Below are 22390 nucleotides of genomic sequence, written 5' to 3'. Positions count from 1 at the left end.
GTATTTTTGCACTGGGTGCACAGTGTGATGACTTAAAGAATCAATCATAGTTTTACACGATGCTTTGTTGTTGTTCCTTGTTTTCAGGTTTGTTCATTGTGCTGTTTGTTTAAAATTGTGCAGCTGTCAGATGAAAGATAAAAGGTTTGCATATGCTGAGCATCTGACTGTGAAAAGTAGGGCTGCACAATAATCAAAATATTGTCAAAATCAAAATTTCTATCTATCTATCTGTCGTCTAAATTCTTGAAAACTTAAGTAATGGCTAAGACTGTTCTTTTTATTCTTTCTAAACTTCTCTCAGTATTTTGATGTCAGAAATGCTGTTTATGTACAGACATTTTAGACCACTTTTGTGATATTTTACTGGGTTTATATAGGGACTTTGTAGTTATAAACAATACTGCTGTTTATGTAGAAACACTACCTTTTATATTTAAAATGATAGTAATGAAAAAGAACCAGTAACAGTATTGATAAAGAACCGGGCCCATAAAAGTATTGATAAGATGAAAATAAAATACCCCTTTAGCCTGTTCCTGATCTCATCCTGGCTATGACTGGATGAGAAAATTGCTGTTCAGAGCCCTTCCCTTTAAGCTTTGTTGAATCAATACTTTTTTAAACAACACTTTTTATGGGGCACAGTGATTGTAAAGCATTCCTTCAGGACATGGTGCTTAGTTCATCAGTGAGCATATTTGATTCACTTCTAGCTAATGCATATTGTAATCATAATAGTCCAAAATTGTGTGAGAATGCATAGTTTTTAGTCAAACAACATCCCCCAGAATGCCACCAGGCCAAACAACCCCATCGCCACCACAGAACCTCGGCCTATCAGAAACCTAGGGATTGGATTTGTATTAACGGTGTTTGTAATACTGTGCTCGTCCATAAAAGTTTCATGACATAGGTCTTGTATAGGATTACATTTTAGTGTTAAGATTTCTCCATTTTTCTGGTATACTCTGTGTACATTGTTACTAATAGCACTTCATTCAGTTTAATAATTAAAATCTATTAAATGACTAACAACTAATTTGGCAAGGTATGGGAGGTAGGTTTAAGTAGGTGTGATACGAACTTTCAACTACTACTAGAGCTGTTGATTGTGATTTGTTGTTTGTGCAACTGAGTGAAAACTATGAATGACTTTTAGCATCCAAAAGTGTTTGCACTTTTCCCATTTGCATTATTCATTCTGTCAAGGCTGCAAAGACATGCACAGGATACAAGATTCTGTGAAAGAAGAAACTGAAAAAATCAGACAGGAGGAATTAGCCAGGATGAGGTTGTATGACAGGCTTTTTTCCCTAGTGTGGTACTTCAAAAAAGGTATTAATGCTTTGGCATGACACATTGATTATGCTAGTTCATTTCAAGCATAATGAACTCCTTAGTAACCCAGAGTCCAAACAATGTATGAACACCCAATCAAGACTGGACGTTTGAGGTCAGCATCAGAGTGGACATCCTGAAATATTAATGAATAAAAAAAATACGTTGATATACCATATAGATATACTAGTGTGTAACTAATTATGACTCAAACTTTATATCATTTACACTTAGCATGTTTTGCTGATCATTTTAAATGGTTGTCAAACAGCCTAAACCTTAGCATGTTCCAATCGTCCAGGCATTAGTTCCCACTCATTTATGACATGTAAATAAATATGCAGACTCTTTAAACTGTCCTGTTTGAGTTTAGTTGTTTAATACATCACAGTATAGAAACATAAGATGGGTCTGCATAAAAATTGAATGGAAACAAATGGCTGCCTGGACAATAAAAAACATATCCAGATATCTAAAACCCAGCAGCATGGTTTGTGTAACAGTTAGCTGTAATGTTATGTGATTTGCAGTAAACTGAAACATGCAAAACCACTGCTATGGTCCATAAGGACATTAAGGGGGAAAGTCCCTTTAAAGAACCACAGAATGTCAGAGTTTAAGGGCTTATAATGGTGATTAGTTTTTGGAAGTTTTTGGAAAGAGAATGTTATAAGACAAGAGATGCAATTTCAGTAAAAAACAAACCAAACAAAAAAAAACCAGGCATCATTAAATAACCATATCTGTTGAAATATTGTTGTGCATTATGGAAATAGTTGCAGTAAGAATGTCAAATTCAGAATTAATGTATTAATGTGTGCACTTGATTACAATATTTCCTTTGTCTTTATGTCTTCTATTTATCTCTCTCATACATAAACACACTCACACAGCCCTCAGTGATGTTGACTGGGCCATCAGTGTTCCCAGGAGTTATGTGATGTTTGCCGTAGAGTTCAGTTTCCTTTGTGGATCCCCCTGTGGAGATAGAAGACAGCAGGCAGGGCGAACTGGACCGCTGACCCGACAACAGTGAGTGTTTGAGTTTTTTCCCCTGGGACGCTGTGGCGGCCAGGACCATTTGTGTGAATCCACAAATCAAACTCAACAGCCACGCTCATTACCTTACCATTTGTTTCATCTGTTTTTTTTCTTGATGTCTAAAGTTCAGATGCGTTCAGATATATCTACATAGGACAGCCTCACAATTATTCTTTTGTCTCTATGTTGTGAATAATACAATCTCTGCTTTAGTCTATTTCATACGCCAAAGGATGATCAAGGAGAAGACAGCATCTGTTCTCTTTTTATCTCCTTAGCTCCCGTTATTGCTTTTATATTTGATATGGATGTTGCTGCCTATGTCATGTCTCCACTCTGTCCTGCCCCAGTCAGAGAGGTGAGATCATATTTATCATAAACCAGACTGTCTTCAACTGAAAGACAAGAACAGGCCTTCTGAGCCTTACCAGTTAATTCACATTGGAACAAAATGGCCCCCACATCCCTCAGCCACTGCAAAGCAACTGCATTATGTTCAAATGCACTGAAATATGACTCAACATCACATTCACGAAATGCGAGGACAAGGGAAATACACTTACTGTAGAGGAATCAGAAAAAGACTGGGCACCAACAGGAGAACAGACCGTGGCCTTCGAAGGCCCCAGCTGGCACTTTTTAATGGCAGTCTCTGTCTCCAACCTTTTAAGTTCTAACTCCAGTTCCTCCTTCCTCTCCTGCATTTCTAGCTGCAGATGAGCTATCCAGAGCTTTAACCGAGCATCTACCTTTGAGCCAAGCGATGACTCGAAAGAGAGTGGCTCGAAACAAGGCAAACTGCTTCATCTCCATGGGATAAACAGGCAATGGCCCAGCCGTTTCTCCCACCTGAGGAGCAGAGTGGCTGGGGACCGAGGGCTCCGCCAACCTGGGGCATTCGTCGCTTCCGACAACAAGGCCTGATGACTCACATGACACAGGTAAGATAAATACTTACTTACTAACTAACTCTAGTAGTACTACTACTAGTGTTTAACTAACGCGGTCAAGATGAGTATACCAAAATGACCAGATTACGAACAAATCACACTCCCTACACAGCTCAAACTGACTCAAAGTAGGATTTTCCACAAACTCATCCAAAACAAACATTGCCATACTCACCGTGAAGCAGACAGGAAACACCAAAACACACCTAGTTGACAGCTAGTTTAGGCTAACACTGTAGCACAATCACTGAAAATTACACCTGACCAATAAGCAAATCGAATCACAATCACCACCTCTACCAGCGAACATGACAAGACTGACGCCTGATGCCACACACAATTATTCCCTGCCCTGCCTTACAAAAACAAACTCCCCAGATCCTGCCTATCACACACTTCACCTGTTTATGTTCTGGAGCGTGCCTCACTCAAAGGGACTTTAAAGGCGAACTTTCTGCGGCCAGGGTCCTAAAACGCCTACCTCCGACAGGGAACTTCATCCCCGCCATGGATTACCCCAAAATAAAAAAGGCAAAATAATAAAAGAGTGCCCGATGGAAAGGTTGATTAACAACCCAGCTGGACACCCACATATCTTTCCTGAGGAGCAGTCTTTAAAAATGTTGCTAAGGCTATAGACACTGGCAAACCAGACAACAGTGCTTATCACGGCAGCTACCTAGGCAAACAACACAAACTTTAACAGTTATTCAGTCTCCCTACACTATCCCGGATGAGACCTCAAATATGTTACGTCCTTGTAAACCCAGGGGATGAGGGGAGTAACATAGTAAAGGGTGGCACCCAGGAAGAACACAAACACAACCCTAGTGCCATAACATTCTCTTACTCAACTAGTTACTTTGATGACTACTTTACTTAAACTTACTACTAGTAACTGTTTATGACCATTAACAGTACTTTTGCTTGATTACAGTTTTAGGCTACTCTGCCCACCTCATCTTGCTCGCAACTGTAGGATCTGACTTGACAATGGTAAAGATGATGATAATGATATTCTTAAACACAAGATGTTGATATGGCTTTACTTTTGGTATACTTGCAATATGTAGACACAATCCTCTGTCCATTTTTTCATCGCGTCATTTCAGTTCATTGGTCTAACTGACAATAAGTCAAACAAACAAACAGCCCAACTACTCAACTAAAACTAAGTACCATATTGTGATTGGATCACACCAGCCGCAACACCCATCAACATGTTGATGTTCCTATCCATGATCTCTCAGAAGCCAGTAGTCATTACTACATTATTAAATGAGTACCCAGTACTCAGTACTCATTTAATAATGTAGTAATGACCAAACCATCGGTCCAAACCATCTTCAAACTTCGCCTTCATTTTGATCTCAACTACACACATGTAAAGTTTTGTGACTACATCTTACCCGGTTGTGATGCTGACAAAAATCTGTCTACAGACTGACAGATAGACATATAAACACCTTGCAAACTACTCAAACTGCTTCTGTGTTAGTTCCGGCTACAAAAGTTGTCTTCTGGAACATATTTGTCCACGATGACACCCAAACACAGACTCACAAACTTTAAGGGGTACTGTGGCTCAGGAGGTTGATCAGTTGCCCACCAATCAGAAGGTCGTTGGTTTGATTCCCGGCTCCTCCAGTCTACATGTTGAAGTATCCTTGGTATGGTTGTTGTGCCTGATGAATATGTGTGAATGTGTTGTAAAGCGCTAAGCCTAGAAACTCTCTTTGTTGGTTCATCATTTCATTTCAAGTGTAGTCCATTTAAACATTATCAGCTAAAGCTGTCATGGCTGGTAATAAAAGTAAAGTAATCTAAGAACAGGATTTCTGTCCGAGTATGTGACTTTATGATAAAATTGCACATTTTGTTGAATTTATCAAGACAACAGCTAAATGTTTTGTCTCCTGGACAGTTATTATTGAGTTAAATGTTATACTTTTTGTTAAAAGTTCTTGTTGTTAAGCAAGTGGAGTTTAAAGTAAACTTTAGGTGATTTGATTTTCTTTTATGGTCACAAGCAGAAAAGTAAGTCGTGGCAGCAGCAAATGGGCAAATTATATTGTCTCATATTATCGCAGGCCCCTGAAATGAATCAAATTGAAAGTTATCATGGCAGAATTTGTGATTTTAGAAAATATTGTATCATAGTCCAAAGATTCCTCATAATATCTTTTGTGGTTTATTGGTGATTAACACCCCAAGTATTCATACATTTCCAACAGGCTGAGGCTAAGTCAGATATTCTGAAATTCAGAAATTCATTGATGTTTTCTGAATTCCAATTTTAGGACTTCTAAGAATAAATGCTCTTGCTATGATGAGAAAAGTTAATAGTTTTTCATTTTGAAATCTGGCATTACATACATTTGGCTTGTGGCTTATTTCTCAAATGAAGAGGAGGCAGGTTATCAACAGGAATAAAATCTTTGCTCAACGAAAAACTGTATTGAAATTGCCTGACTCTTTGTGTTTAAGTGTATTTGCACTACAGAGTTCAGCAACGCACAAAGCTGCAAACCTGAGCTGCTCACTGGGAGAAGAATCCCCCTTGGGTGAACCTGTCTGCTGGTTTTCATGTCAGAGCAGATTTTGGTGGTGGAGGGAGTGAGAGGGGGGAAAGGAATGAGAGGGAGTGAATGTGTGGAGTTGAAATTTGAAAACAGCAGAGCTCAGGCTTAGGCAACACGAACCAGAGGGTGTCAAAATATGGCTACAGTAGTGGGAGACACCAGGGTCCACTTAGAGTGAGGAAATAATCCAGGAGTAATGCAGCTATGTGGATAACTCACTGTTGACTGAGACTGTTATCATCATGTTCTGTCTGTCTGTCTGATCACCTTACACCTCAGGAGTGTCAGTGGAGAACAGTACTATTGAGAAAGACTTTACTGTGTTGCAAAGCCCTCAGTTTTTCAACATTTTTGGTTTGCTCAAGCAATTTTCACTTCAACAAAATCACCTGATATCATACTGTGTACATTTACTAATATACAGTGTTGAATTCTACTGTAATAATGATACATTATTTCAAGTATTTATCAATGTCTGTTCAGACAGAATATTTTGTGAAATTATAATAATATATAAGGCATTAGTTCATTAAAGAACCCTTCTGTTTTTTGTTTCCTTCAAGGGTCATTATAACTGATACCAATAATAATATTGATAATAATAATAATAATAATAATAATAATAATAATAGTAATAATCTAATACTATATACTGTAATAACATGATACTTTCTGAGACAGTTATCATAATGTGAAAATGTCATACCATTGCAACCCTATCACAGTGAAGTTGACCTATGAATTTAATCAGTTCATACTTGAGTCCATGTGGACTTGTGCATGTATGTAAGAAATTCAAGCTTAAAATATGATGAAACATACATTTCCCAATCTTTTCAACTTTACACATGCAGTTTTCAACTTCAACAATTTGTGGATTTCAATCCCAAGCCAAAATAACCCACGTGACTTATGTCAGAAAGATTGACCTTGATGAATAAAATTGGTGGAGCGCCCCTTTAGAGAGAGCTCTATTGATTGCACTCCTATACATTTGTCAGACCCAAGATGGACAGTTGAAAATCGATGCAGCAGAAGAAGAGATATCATATTTTTTATTTCCACACATTCTTCTTACGTGTCCAAATCAGCAGTCTGTATTACCCAAATGCAACTCAACTGAGACTGTGAAGTGCTATCGACAAATCCACAGCAGCACACATGAAGATGAAGCAGGAAAAGCGGCATGCACCAACTTTTTTGTTAAAACTTTCATAATGGATACGTTTCACCACTGTACAACAGACGCACTATTGTTTTCTTCTACTTGCTTCTGCATACTTCTTGTTTATAGTAATACACAGGCAATCAAACCAATCACAGAGCCAATCACCAAGAAGGAGTCGTGCACAGTCGGTGCAGCAGCAGATCAGAATGTTTCAAACTTCAAGAGGCATACGCTGAGTCTGAGCAACAGCTGCAATGACATATTTGCAGGGTTGTCTGGGTGCCCACAAGTTTGGAAAGTAATGGCTCATCATTTACAAAAAGTGTTAACTGATTTACACACTGCAAATCACTGATAATTCTGTTTACTCTGATCAGCTTGAGGATTCAGTGCTACAGATTTCGTGTTCATTCTTGTACTGTAACAAGTCCTGAAGAACAAGAGTATCGGACTATTCAGCAACAATTATGTCCTACACTAATGTTTTTAAAAGCCTTACTCTCTACAGGGATAGCACATAGAAACTTTAATACGGTAAAGGTTAAGGGATGATTGTGGTTACCATTAATCATTAAACAGAATCCAAGAATGTATCTTTGGGACAGGCATGTAGAGCCAGTATCTGTGAAGGTGCAGCAGCAGTACTCACCAACAGGCGAAGGTGTGCTGCCGCTGCTGGAGGGCTGCTGGATCTGTAGCCTCTGCGGTGATGGCGGCGGCAGCTGTGGCAGGGAGCTTATGATAGACGGGAACAGGAAAGGATACACCCCGGGTGTATAGCGCCTCATCTGGACCAGTGGAGGACTGCTGCGGGGCTGGGCACGGCTGGCGGTCTTCATCACAGCTGTGGGCCAAGGGTGCACTGAGCACGGAGCGAGCTGAGGCTTGGTGAAACTGGGAGGCCATCGGGGGAACCCTGGCTGCAGTTAATGTGTCTGGAGCAGGTGTGGTACCACTTCAGCACTCCAGAGATGCATGGTGGTGTAGTTAGGTGTTACCCAGGTCGACTCAGAGGCTTGTTTTACTAACCCTGTAACACAGACAACCATATAGTAAAACATGAGTTAGTTACATCTCTCTTCCAACAGTCAATTATGAATCAAACTGGACACACTCACATGTACATATGAAAAGAAATACATTCCTAGTCTTTATAACGAGAAACCCATGGGAATTAGATGGGAATAACAAGGTGTAGCACTGTCAGCTTGTATTTGTCTGTTGTTCTTTTACCATCTCTAAGTTTTTCCTCTCAGGGGAATCTTTTCATGTCCATTCCAAATCAACCTCTCATTGGCTTGTTTGAAATCTGGCTGTTCAATCTCTCTTCTTGAGATTACATAGATTACACATTACATTTTGAGTGTATTACGCATCCCTTAGCCAAAGTGAGACTAAGGCCCTATCCCATTCAACCTATTCCCATTGCCCCTTCCACTTAGCCCTACCCCTTTGTTTTTCAAGTTCAAACATAAGGGGAGGGATTTTCTCGATTCTTGTTGGGATAGAGGTGTGAGGCGAAGTTCTAGGGCTCCAGGTTTTTCAGAGACACACTTCAAACCAAGGATTAAGAACTTTCTTTTGTTTCAGCTTATTATGGTACCTAACCAACCGTAACCCTAAAACAATTGATACTAGTTTGCTGATGCTGATGTCTTGGTAAATGGTAATGGTGCCTTTCTAGTCTTAGCGTGCACTCAAAGTGCTTTACAGCACAAGTCAACATTCACTCATTCACACATACATTCATACACTGGTGACAGAGGCTACCGTGCAAGGTGCCACCTGCTCATCAGAGCGATAACCATTCATACGCTGATGGATGAGCTTCCATAGCAATTTGGGGTTCAGCCCAAGGATACTTTGACATGTAGACTGCAGGGGCCTGGAATTGGTGGGCGACTGCTCTACCTCCTGAGCCACAGCTGCCCCAGTAGCCAACTTGTGAGCTAGCTAACACAGCTAACTGTTTTTGTTGATTTGTGCATGACAGTCATGCATTTTGATGTAATTCAGGGTTGCATTCTCCTCTTTTGATGATATGCAATGCCCAAAATTTGAACTTAAGTCCAGCAGCAAAGTTGCTGCACTTGGTAGCACTCCTCTAATATCAGTGCAGACTTGCAGGGTAAGGGCACGGGCTGCTCTGCCATGTAGTGAAGCTGTGTTCTTTTTTATTCGATGGCTTGATTGGTTATGTGAATGTGTCACCGCGTCCAGGAATACCAGGATTGCCACAATTACACAAGATAAATCACCACAGCTGAAGAGGGTATATTGGAAATGTCCAGTTGTGTCTGTTTACGTAAACACCACTGATGATGTATGAGGGTCTGCAAGGATGTTCCATTTTATGGGCGAAATTTCAACCACCAACTTTGTTCTGATGAGCAAGGGTACTTCATAACAAGAGGCAGGGGTAAATATTGAAAATGGGATTTGATACTGTGCAGTTTTTAGTCTCAGTTTAGTTGGTCAGTCAACCAATTTAGTTCTGTGGCAAATATCTCAAAAAACATTGCCATGAAATTGTGTACAAACATTCAAGTTCCCAGCAGAATGAAGCCTTATTCCTTTGGTGATCCTATGGCTTTGAATCTGGCACCACCATTAGGTTGACATTTTAAAGGTAATTTTCAAGGGAAATATCTTAACAACCACCAGATGGATTGCCATAAACCTTTTAAACAATCATGGTCCCCACAGGATGGATCATAATAACTACAGTCGTCCTTTTTCGATCATTTGAAACCGTCAGCCACTGGTGAGTCTTTTGCCGACAAGTTTCGATTGTTTAAAAATATAACTGTCCGTATAATTGCTCACTAACGCGCTGTTTCACCAGAGTCGTTATTGAACTCAACCCGTTCAATACTCCATCTGGAAAACTCTGCAGATTTCCTGTCGGGCCGCGCATGGAAGCTCAGCTCTGACCACTCGGTTCGAAGGTAAACAATGATTTTTGTTTAAAATAAGACAGCCGAATTGTAGATGATATTTTAGGTTAATTACTCGCTCATGTAGGTTAGAGCATTATTCTTGTTTTGAACAGTTACGTCACTTTTCTGATTGACGCTACAACGGCTATGAGGTTTGGTCATCATTGACATGTGAACGTAGCTACATATTTAATGAATGAATGAATATTGCGCAATTATTGAAACACTTGAGTCTTACTCTGCTTGAGTAGTTTGAAATTTAATATTTAATGCTTTTGATGAATTATAAAAGGTGCATTTTGACTTTGATTTTGATTTTTTACTTTGACTGTGAATATAAACATGGTACTGGGGTACTAGGTTAAGGTGGTTTGGTTACTATTGTAACTTTGATTTATTAAAGACAATTAATTAATGCATTTGTATTTAGCATGTATGTTTATGCATGCATTGATTTTATTTTTGATACTGACTTGGTTTTTTCAAATGAAATACTATGTGTATTTTTGGCCTTTTAGGTCAGGTTTTTTTTGGACCAACTTTGGATTTTCTTCTCATGGACCTTGATCCATTCATCTCCACCCACATGGCGAGCTAGATCAACGAACTGGTAGGACAAAGTCTCACACCCACAAAATTTTTTTGGATTAAAAGGATATGAACTGAACGTTTTTCCTTGAGAACTTTATTGTGAACAACAGAACATTTGATTTATTGTGGGTAATCCATTTTTTTGAATATTGGAATGGTGTATTTGTTGTATTGGTTGTTTTTTTTGGTAAATATTTCTCTGAATACAGACACTCAAACTGCACTACTGTCTCATCCATTCATTCACAATCCAGGCTCCTTTAAAGAAGAGACTTCTGTTGCCGCTATTCTAGCCGTAGTCAACCGCCTAGCCCATATGCGTTACACTGGCTACCATGGTAAACATTAAATCAGCATGTTAACATTCTCTTTATGAGCATATTAGCATGCTCATGTTAGCATGTAGCTCAAACAACTGTGAGAAAATAAATAATAGCAAACCATGTCAGACTGAATGCAGTTAATAGAGGATTCTGAAAAATCTTAAATGCCAACTACAGTATTGCAAAACACATCTCCCAATTAGAACAGAATAAAAAAATTACTCTATTGGAAAGTAATTACACCATACCTCCATAATTAAATCAGTGTATTAAGAACCTCTGATTTATTAAAACCAACTCAAAATAAAGGTTTTCAGTTATCAGTCATGGACTAACTGCACCTACACTATATGGTTTGAAAGAATGGTGGTAAGAAATGATGTAGGGAACCTCTACTCACATTTTAACCGTTGTTTGTTGGTTTGTTTGTCTGTTCTTCAGCAGGATAACAGGAAAAGTACTGGCCCAATTTTCATGAAACTTGGTGGAAGGGCCAAGGGAGAACCCACTGAATTTTGAAACAGATCAGAATACAAGCCATACATCTTACAATCCAGTAGATAGTATAGTGAAGTCCAGTGTAACAAAACACAGCCAACTGTAGAAGTACATTGACTCATCACAGTCCATATTCACAAGTCCCAGTAACTGTCTCGAGGAACCGATACATGTACTCTCACTTCATACAATAAGAAGTTGGTATAGAATTAAGGTACAACTGTAACATCGCCACAATTGTAACAACAACAATTGTAACAACACAACTCAAACTAAGCTGTATTTACGGATATGTAAATACACACATATCTTGCAACTAATTACGTATATTCTTATTCACCTCCAAATTTTAATTGTCTGCAATAAACTCAACCAAAGATGTTAGGGAAAAATGTTCAAACTACGTTTCACGGGAACAAGCAGTGATATTGACTCTGAAGATCTGAAGGTCACAGAAGAGTGGACTTGCACTCTCTGAGGGCCCTTCAAGTTAAGAATGTATTCATTTATGAAGGTCACAACATGTCCTTCCTTATAAAGATGATTTTCAAAAGAATTTGTTAAGATATCAAGGAAACAAAAATGGTGCCTTTTCGTTTGAATGGTTGGTTTCCATCAAAGGCTGACATATAGGGACAAACAATCATCCACGCTCACATCCACACCTACGGACATTTTAGAGTAAGCAACCTAACTTTTGCATGTCTTTGGATTGTGGGAGGAAGCCGGAGTACCCAGAGAAAACCCACGCAGACACGGGGAGAACATGCAAACTCTGCACAGAAGGGCCCTGCCCCAGCCAGGTCTCAAACCCAAGACCTTCTTGCTGTGGGGCAAGAGCACTGACCACTGTGCTGCCATGCTGGTTTAAATGTAGAAGTTCTGAAAAGTAATTGCCCTTGTTGTAAAGACAGACTACTTGTTGATAGAGCAGGAAAAAAACTCCCTTCCCAAGATATTCCCAGCAGAGAATTCATCCTCATAAATCAGATGCAGTTCACCGCAGCTCTCCCCACACCAATGTAGCTGCTGTCTAAAACGAGGTGCCAATGAAGATGTGCAGGGTGGAGCTGTGGTGTTATCAGTCCTCTCTGCTGAACTCTGTTTAATAGAGTTATAAACTGCTACAGTATAAAAGTGCTCACAGTGTTCTAATCTGCAGTCAGAGAGCCATTAATGTGATCTGTAACCACACTTTGTAATTAATGACCACCAGATAGCGCATGCCATTGAGGAAGGTAGAGACAGAGGTGAGAGAAGAGAGAAAGACGGGGACATGGTATTAAACATATAATCTGTCTCTGGGCATCATGTACATTGTATGAACAGAATGGAATGGAAACTGAATAGAATGGGATCTACTTGCCCACTCTGAAGATCTCTGACTCAGACAGATGAACATTACCTTGTGATGCAGCTTGATTTGTAAGATCATGTGATAATATAATCCCTCAAATCCACCTTGCCAGGATTCAAGCTACATTGTTGTGGCTAAATACAGTGTTTCAATCAATCAGTGTTCTGCAAGGAACAACTGACAGCTAAGGGTGTGGTTTAGGTATGACAAACAGTGAGGGAAGAACAGCAATGGCAGGTCCTCAAGAGCGTAGCATAGATGCTGCTATGCATCAGTTATATCAGAACTGTAGAGGTTATTTCATTGAATGAAGAAGAAAAGAACAGCACTGAAGGTTTTTTTTTTGGAAAAATTGTTGATGTTATTCTCTCTGTAAGACTGATTGACCAACTGGTTCTATTGGTGGCACTCTTCTATTGTTGATCTGATTGGTTGAAGTTAGCCTGTGATACACAGTAATAGCAGGACATCCTTTTCAGAAAAACAACAATATAGGTCGACTCTGAAGCAGCTAATTACAACCCATATGTAAATTTCTTGCTAGGGTACAATCTCTAGTGGCTGTAGTAATTACTAAAGCAGCAAAGGAGGAAGTCAGGTGATGGAGTATAAAGAGCGAAAAGTCTGTATAGGGAGGAAGACAGGGACTGATGGATGGGTCTTGAGTTTGACTTATTATAACTTGCTAATGTAGTTAACATTTCATCAAAGTTATATCACATACAGTGGAAAATCATCAGGACAAATACAACCATCAGTGACCGAGAAACATCCTCACTGTGGATAAAATTGATATTGCTGCACACAGACAATAACACAAATGGGTGTAGCCTATACAGACTTATTGGATAACTGATCAATATTACATGTGTCGTCTTGTCCCTGAGAGACCTACTGTACTGCAGTATTTTGTTTAGTTTTTTGCCACATGTAGCCTTACAGTCAAACTTCAGTTGATAATATGAATATAATTCTCACTGCGTCCTGTGTGTAAGGAGTCATCCAGGGTTGGGGGTGGGGGGCTGTCTGGTGTCTCAGTAACAGGTTGAAGCAGCCGGAGGTAAAAGATGCTTCAGCTTCCACTGGGAGGAGAGCTGTTGCTTGTTTGGCTCAAGCAGTTTTATCTCCCCCGGGGTTCCCTGCTGTCATACAAACATTACTGTTACCGTTAAATCAAGAGGGACAGAGGAAACACACACACACAGTCAACAAGTTCTCCTCTCACTTTCTGGAAGCCTCAATCTTGAAACTTTTGCTTTCAGAAAAAGCTGTATAATACTGTGAATGTGGAAGACAGGATCATTATGAAAGAATAAGAGATGATCTGCCCTCTTTTCATGAGCTGTTTACACCTCACATTAAAACTTTACACAGAAAAGAAAGATCATGATACAATATGAATAATCAAGGGAAGAGAATCCTTTAACTTCAAAACCAAAGCCTCCTTAAAGTATTTGTTGTAGGAACAATTACCTTGTGTGGAGCTGTCAACTACCATTCATTTTCCATTGGAAATAGGTCAGTTGCTTTTTAAGGCATTACTGAATATGGGGCTCTGAGCTTTAAGGTCTATCAGATACCCCCAAACTCTTGTTGTTTATACAGTGCGGGGTGATTTTACAGTTCTGAAAACTTATCACAAAAACTTGCATGCTAACAATTGCTGAAGATACACAGAAGTCTCTGACATAAGGTCAACACTGTTGTTTCTTACCATTCTGATGATTATGTACATGTAAGGCCAATTTTTAATATTTTAAAATAAAAAAGTATTTAAAAAGTTTAGCCAGGTGATCTTAAACACTGTTTTGGCGATGCAATAAAGCAGAAAGTTAGTGCATCTGAAATCGTACGTAAAATCTCTCATTGCACCAGATACATATTAGGAAACACTGGATACTGCTGTCTAAGATGCCAACCCATCCATTCTAATGAAAGATGCGCACTGGGCACATACGCTGAAAATGTTTTTCAGGCTTCTGAGTGATTCTGCATTTTTGAACTAATAGATCATGCTCAATAGAGCTCTTTTCCAGCAGAATTGGTGAAGAGCTTTCATCTCACACATGGCATGAAACAATTTACTCACATGGCTCCCTCAGACTTTGCAGATGTAATTGGACGGAAGGGGTCACATTCTGATCATACAAAGTCATTTAATGGGGTTTGTGATGCTCAGTAAGATGTTTTGATTGTTTTACAACTGTTCCTATGCTGTAATGATTGTCTATGGAAAGAAATATTGATGGTCTGGTCCCTCACTGCACAGGAAAACTGTGCACAACTACAGGTGATGCAGTAAGTCAAAGTAGAGGCAGGATGTCATCTGTCAACTGTGACAACTGTGTCTTTTTCTTTGAAAGATTCTTGCCTTGTTGTGTTTTTTTAGGGATTTTGCCACATTCACAGATCTTAGATATTAACTTGAAGACATCATTCTTGCTCTTACCAAAAGAAATGATGGCCCATCTGTAAAAAAGAGTAAGAGGAAAGTACAGAGACAAATAAGAAGTTATTCTGGATGACAGCATCAGTCAATAAAGACCATGTAGGGAAAGGCACTCACCGAGCAAAGCTTGTATTGTGCATCTTATGTTGTAGTGCAATCTTGGCAATGCTTTGTAGCTCTCAATAAGTAAACCTCTCTTGTCTAAGAACACACTGTACCATTATGATGAAATAATTCTTAATCGCTGCAGAAAGTAGTGAGTGCCTTTTTCCAGAAATGCCCCACTTAGACCAAGGTCACTTGTTCCTGGCTTGTTTATCGGTTTAAAAGTATTATTGCTCTAGTAGAAGTCCTGCTAATACTTTTAAGTAAGGGTCCAGATACCTGGCACCAGATTTAGACACACTAGAACTTCACAACAACAACAGCAGTAAACTTTGTTGCTCTAATTTTAAATGTTAGAGAGATAGAGGTGGGAAGTGTACTGAGGGAGGACTACATACAGAGGGGGAAGATGGATTCTTTTGGGAATACTGTGATAAAGGTTTATACTGCAACATATATTTCTACAGTCTGGTGTTATTCACACAGTAGTTGCTGTGTCTTCTACAGATGCATCTTTGGTCGTATGACTTCTACAATCTCCTATAAGAAAACTTCCTTCCTTCATTGTAGTGAGCAACAAGAGGCAATGCAGTGCAAGAATAATTCATGAGGCTTAATTTAGAAATGTAGCTCCTGCTGCCGTAGCGGATAGAAACCTGATAACAGCGCAGCTACTGAGCATACTACTGAGCCGCATAAAAATAGAAGACATTAAAAACAGCAAGTTGGAGCATATAGAAATGACAGTTTGATGGAGCCACTCGTGTGTGCTACTGCAGTACACACAGAGGGGTGTCGTCATTCATGTGTTTATTTTTAACTCTATCCTCAGCATGGCTTGGGTTTTCTGTATTGCAGCATTTGCTAAAAACTAATGTGGTGAAGCATAATTATATGATCGATGGCAAGATGAAGTTTAACTGATTATGTTGTCAATGTTTTCTATGGACAGTATTAAAACTGGATGGATTCCGGTGAGACATAGACAGAAAGGTACACTGAAGTTTTGAGGAAGACATTTTAATCAGAAGAGAAATATCTTCATTAAATGATTTTGTATCAGTCTCCCAGATGCATAAACAGACTCTCTTCGTTTGTATGACTGAATAAACTGAATAAACAAACTGACCTTAAAGGACAACACAATTTCATACTGGTTTACTTTGTTTATATTTGGCGGACCCTGCCACCTTTCTAGCTTTGAACTGTTTACTGGGGACCTTATTTTCCTCTGAGAACTACAAAAACCTACATACAGCAACATACAAAAATGCATAAATTGTAAATACTGTACCCTCATTGTGTAGAATATGCTGTACACTGTACTTAATTTTAGGCTGTTCATTAGTGATGTTAGTAGTCAAGGATGTCAAATTTTTGTCTTTTATGTAGCAGAAAGCACAATATTGTTTTACAAGTCATTCTAAATTATTCTTTGCTTTCTTTCTTTCCATCTTTTAACTCTTTATATATGTACTGTAGTATTATGAATATTATTAATGTACTAGTCCTAGTGCTTTGAGTTATTTTCCTGTGAACCTAAAGGTGCAGTGTGAAGGATTTAGGGGGGATCTCTTTTCAGAAATGGAATATAATATTCATGTATGTTTCATTAGTGTATTATCATCTGAAAGTGAGAATGTGCTTTATGTACCTTTAAATGAGCATTTCCTATCTACACAGCGAGCAGGTCCTCTGACATGTTGTACCACTGTGATTCCACAGAAGCTCAGAACAGACAATCCAAACACTGTTTTTTATGTATTTTTAGCAGCCATCGTCACTTCTCCTACACATTTAAAAGGAGAAGGTGAGGTGAGAAGTATTCAGTTGGATGCAGTAAGCAACCTCACCACTGGATGCCACTAAATCTTACACATCTTTCCTTTAATGCTAAACAATTTAAACATATGGTATAGGTCTTCAAACAAATGCAACCCCTTGAAAACGATCCGGTCCACACTCTGCCGGTCCAAGTCCAACTTTTCCTATTCCTACAGGCCCCAGAAAAGATTCTGACTCTGACTGAACAAAACATGCTGGGTAAAAACAACAAATTGTGGCTTTAAATGGAGTTAAGTGCAGCAACAGTAGCTGTGACTGTGTGCAGCTTCACCTTCACAGTGAGGTTACCAGCTTTGGTAACATCATGCATGCACAGAAACCAAAACAAAACCGGTGAATATTGAACATGTCTGGCAACCCGAGCCTTAGCTATGTAGCTATATGAGACACGTTGAACAGAAGTGTTGGGTGGCTGAATAAACTGGTGTTCATTACGGTTAATAAATAGATTAAACAAAACAAGATACATCGTGTTACGTAGTGAGAGATGTTGGAAGATGTATCTTTTTAATCATAATATTGACCCTCTGATGTAAAACAGCGAATAAGTGTATTTCAGAAAATGTTGGACCATTCTTTGAAACCCTTCTAATACTGAAGTGTAACAGACAATGGCTGTTGGCAATCATTAAGAGCCAATTTGTCTTTTGTAAGAGGTTTCCAAGCTGGTTTGGAGCCGGATAAGGAAACCAAGCTATGGACACTAGCTTATATCAAACAACAGGCTGCTCCTCAGCAAACTTTGAGCCAGGGTACGTTTCGTCAGGCCCTGTGCAGGCACCTGTCCAGTTGCTCCAACAACTTATTTTAAAAATGGTCGACGTCCACTTGGGACTCTAGTGAGATAGTCGTTGTCTGTCTTTAAGCCAAATTTAAAAGTACAGTATGTATCGGTCTTCAAACATTGTCTTCTGCACATCTGCATCTGTAATGCACATTTACATCTGTACAGTAGAGTCTGTGTGTATTTGTGTTCTGTCTCTCTTCCTGCTCAGTGTAGTAGCTCTTGGTTCCCTGTGATAGATGGAGGTTCTCCCGATGCGACCCCTGGCATCTGGATCACAGCCATGATGACCAGGGCAAGCGGCGCTGACATGCCTCAGAGAAAGGTCAATAGTCCTGAATGGCACTACAAGTATCGACAGTGTCATCAATCAGATGCTGGAGGTGCTCGACAACGGCATGACAACAATTGATTATACATCAGTCGCTCTAGGATCCATTGCAAGATCATTTCTGCATCGTTTTCTGTTGCAGGGGAATCAAAGTGAGCAGCCTCTGCACCCTTAAGGGACAAGATATATGACAGGCTCTCACCCAATCAGACAAACTACACAAACACATTACCTTCATTATACATACAGGAGCTATGAGGGTTTTTTTTTATCCTCTTCCATGTGCATTATTCATTATGCTACATGAAGGGAGTGTCTTCAGTGTGGTAGACATGCGGGGGAGCCTGGTGTTTCATGTTGAACATGGAGCTGCTCCAGCTGGGAGTCTTGGGACCTAGTCTGCGTATCAGGTATTATGAAGACACTACAGTACAAGTCTATTCATTAATTCACATGCGCCCATGGTCACACACACACACACAAGCACAAAGACATGTTCACACACATATCAGGAATGTTGTTCTCATTATGTTGTACTGCACTGTCTACTGTCAGTCTTTTTTTTCCTTTTCTTTTTGGAAAAATCCTTCTACAGAAACAAAAGGTAAACCTGGTTGTTAAAAACCATCAGCAATTGTTATATAAAGTGCAAATTACTACTTAATGAAAATACTATAGGAAATACCTTTAAAGGTGTACTATAGTGGTTTAATATTGCGCTACCATAAAGTCGGAGGACTCACAAGAGGCAGTTTATTACTAAAACTGGTCAAAATCAAAGCTGAACAGACAGAGATATCCTGACTTTTAGTCCTCAATTTTGCTCCACTTACACTGGATCCTATTTCGCATAATACAACCAAATGTGTCTTTTCCTTTAACACTCCCGGCTGGGAAAATGTTTAATTACAAACTGGACACCCCAGTTTGTAACGCAGGCTTTTTGTTGTAAAATTGCGGTACATACTGAGTTAATTACCTCTGATGACATCATCTGGGTTATATAGTTGCATTCCGTATTCTCATGTCAGAATTGTTATCAAAATGATATAATCAGTGTTACTGAACACAAAAACATCCTCCATGGGAACAACCAGTTCCAGTTATTTGCAAGATGTTTCTGTGATATCATATCTTGTCAGTCATTTGGGCATGGTGGATGATTCTGAATACTATCTACCTATGAGCCACTGTTGCTATGGAGAGGAAAGATTTTAATTTCATTTTTCTTCATTTTTTGTTCATAGTTGCTGAATTCATCCAAAACTTGTTTCAACAGTTTGAAAGTAAATTGAGTTACAGTGTAGAGTGTACAGCCCAGTCATCAGGATAAAATGTTGGCACTTAATGTGCACAGTGTAAGTGGGCATCTCTTCACATATTTGTCATATTACATTTACATTACATGTATACGAACTGACTTTCTTCTTATTTTTTCTTCTCATTCTTTTGTCCATGAAATGTCCAAGTGTGTGCTGTATCATCTATTTAAAGCAATTTTCAAGTCAGTGGGCTCATGACAATGGCTTACAGACACAAACAAAAACTAACTACTGCTTGGAAGCTATAGGATACATTTATGGTATGCTTTGGAAAACAGTCTGCAGTAACAAAAATGATTTGTTGCTAATGGGGTAAAACATACAAAATTGGTGGTACGGCCCTTCAAATGCTGAAGAGGGTTATGTTTTGCAGTAAGCTCACATCCACAAATAAAGATACCTGTCCAACAGGCTCAGAGAGGTGTCCAAACTGAGACTGGTCCTCTGGGTGTTATTATCTCCACACGCTGGGAGAATGTCTGAAAGCTGCTCCTAATCATGCTTAGTGTGACTAACCAACCCTGTCCACGGCCTCCTTAGGACTCACACATACACACGTATGGCTGTGATGATAACTTCTGAGGGATATACCGTTACAAGCAGCCATTTAGTCCTCTGTCACTGGTGTTATGTGTGGACCTATCTACTCCAGCAGGTATTGTATACATGCTGTATGGTATAAGTGCTGCAGCAAACCACAAAGACTGTAATGGACATGGTCTATGCGATATGCATTAGGAGTAGTACAAGCAGATTGGAGGCAAGAGAAGTTCGAGGACACATTAGGACATTGCATTCAATTGAATTTGATGTCTTGTAATGTGTTATGTAGAGACAAAATGTATCTTAACTCATGGTCCACTTATCTCACAATTTCATTGGCAGATGGAGTTTACTCAGTTTTTGTAAAGATGGCTCGGTTGTCATATTAAAGTGTCCTCTAAATGTCCCCCTTTTAATACGATCTTCTGTCAAGAAGCATTTGAAGTTCTTTAAATTCTGAATTCTGAGCAAGCTCGATGATTTCCAACCATCTTTTTGAAACCTTTGTTTCATTATAGTGAATTCATGAAACATTGGGAATGATGTACTGAAGTGAATACTTCATGGTCCTGTGAAGTACTCGTGTACATATGAATTTCAGTTTTTTAGCTTTATCTGAAAATAATAGTGACTACTTTGCCAGACGGATCGTGAAAAAAATACAGAATGCATTAAGTTATGAATGAAGTATAAATCTGAAGAAAGAAGAGCTCAGTCCAATCTTAAACTGCCTCAGTCAACCAAATGTGGATTACAGCTTTTAGCAATCCCCTTCCATGCAGCCTGACAGCTACTGTTCAGCTTTAGCACAGAATGGGGGCATGTATTCAACAAGATATCCTAATCATGACATATATTTTCATGCTTTAGCTCAAAAGAAAACATGCTTAATTTAATACGTGATTTTATCATCAGCATCAACATGACTAGAAAAATATGCTCTCTTTCTTCAGTGACAGGCAGCTAACAGACAAACAGTGCCTCCATCAGGACTCTGACGTCTAATATGCTGAGCATTATATTTCTCATTTCATCAGGGCCAAAGGACGGGGTCATTACATAATGGTGCAATTAGTGGGGTTTGGTATAAAAACAGGCTCAGGAAAGCACAGTGCCTGATAAGATGCCAATAAAGAGGGGGAGCAGCCGCATGTTAACACCAGCTCTGAGGGACCTAAGCCCCCTTTTAGATTTGAAGAGAAACACTCTTCAGACCAGCCATCACAGCTACATCCTCTGCTGTTTTCATAAACTCGCAGCCACCCTGAGCTGTCTGTCCCCTCACTGAGCCTGGAGCTAAGCCAGGCACAATATTGTTTCATTTCTCACCGAGGCTCCAGAGGAAAGAGGCCTTTTCTCCTCCTGCCTCGCACTCACAGATCTACAAACTCAGCTCTTTATCTCATTTTGATGCAGACCTAACAGCCAAAAAACCTGCTTCACATCCATGTTGATCTTTGCATGCCTGTTTTTTGTTATCACTGATTACGTACGCTCCAGTTAGAGAGCCACGTTCACACCCCACGGCAGTCAACCAGCTCGGCTCATCACCTTGTTTATACGAGCTGTGCTGGCAACAGTCGCCAGGCTGTGTCTTTTGTTTCCTGTTCCCCCCTCAGCATCCTGTTGTCTGCTTTGCATGGAATAGCCTTGTCCTCAATAGCACCGTTGTCCCGATTAAGCTTTATCCATCCAATTAGCACTGCTTGCTCATGAGCTACAGCAAAACGTTCTCAGGTCTGAGAAACTGTTCAAGTAAGACTTTACTTGAGGAGCAGTGATGCATTACAAGCAGATTATATATCCAGCTGAAGCAATGATAAACATACGGGCCATTATGACCTTTAGACCCTAAAAATCAGTGAAATAAAAATACTAGGGGTGTAAAGATTCACCATAATGAATTGAATACGTTTTTAATATTGTAGATGCAAGTATGTCAATACGCAGGCCCTCAGTCTAAATGAACTATGAGCCAGTCAGTGGCCTGACCCAAAAGTTGCTGCTATTTCTGCACAATGTCTCCACTCTTATATAAAGTTGGAGGTCGAAGCAAAAAAAGTTAAAGGTTCTATTATCTTGTACAACACCATGGTTGCAAAATTGAGTTTAAAACCCTTTATGCTGCATAAGAGAAACAAATTTAAAAAAAAACAATCTTTTTTATATATTAGTGGAGTGCGGAGGATGAATTGAGAAGTCTCACAGTCTGAGGAAAGCA

General features: G+C 39.4%; 1 protein-coding gene across 1 annotated transcript in view; it reads right to left on the bottom strand.

The window, feature by feature from the left end:
• LOC311273189 (retinoic acid receptor beta-like) overlaps window positions 1-22390 on the bottom strand; it is a 229179-nt gene that overhangs the window by 146355 nt on the left and 60434 nt on the right. Inside the window, exon 2 of the mRNA XM_084380121.1 lies at window positions 7732-8112. Coding sequence (XP_084236247.1) covers window positions 7732-7921 — 190 coding nt within the window. The 5' untranslated portion in view covers window positions 7922-8112. The remainder of the gene's footprint in view (window positions 1-7731; window positions 8113-22390) is intronic.

The sequence above is a fragment of the Pagrus pagrus genome (genome assembly GCF_965226575.1).
Source record: "Pagrus pagrus genome assembly, chromosome: 17".
NCBI classification, from domain to species: domain Eukaryota; kingdom Metazoa; phylum Chordata; class Actinopteri; order Spariformes; family Sparidae; genus Pagrus; species Pagrus pagrus.
This window is presented reverse-complemented; position numbering and strand designations above follow the sequence as displayed.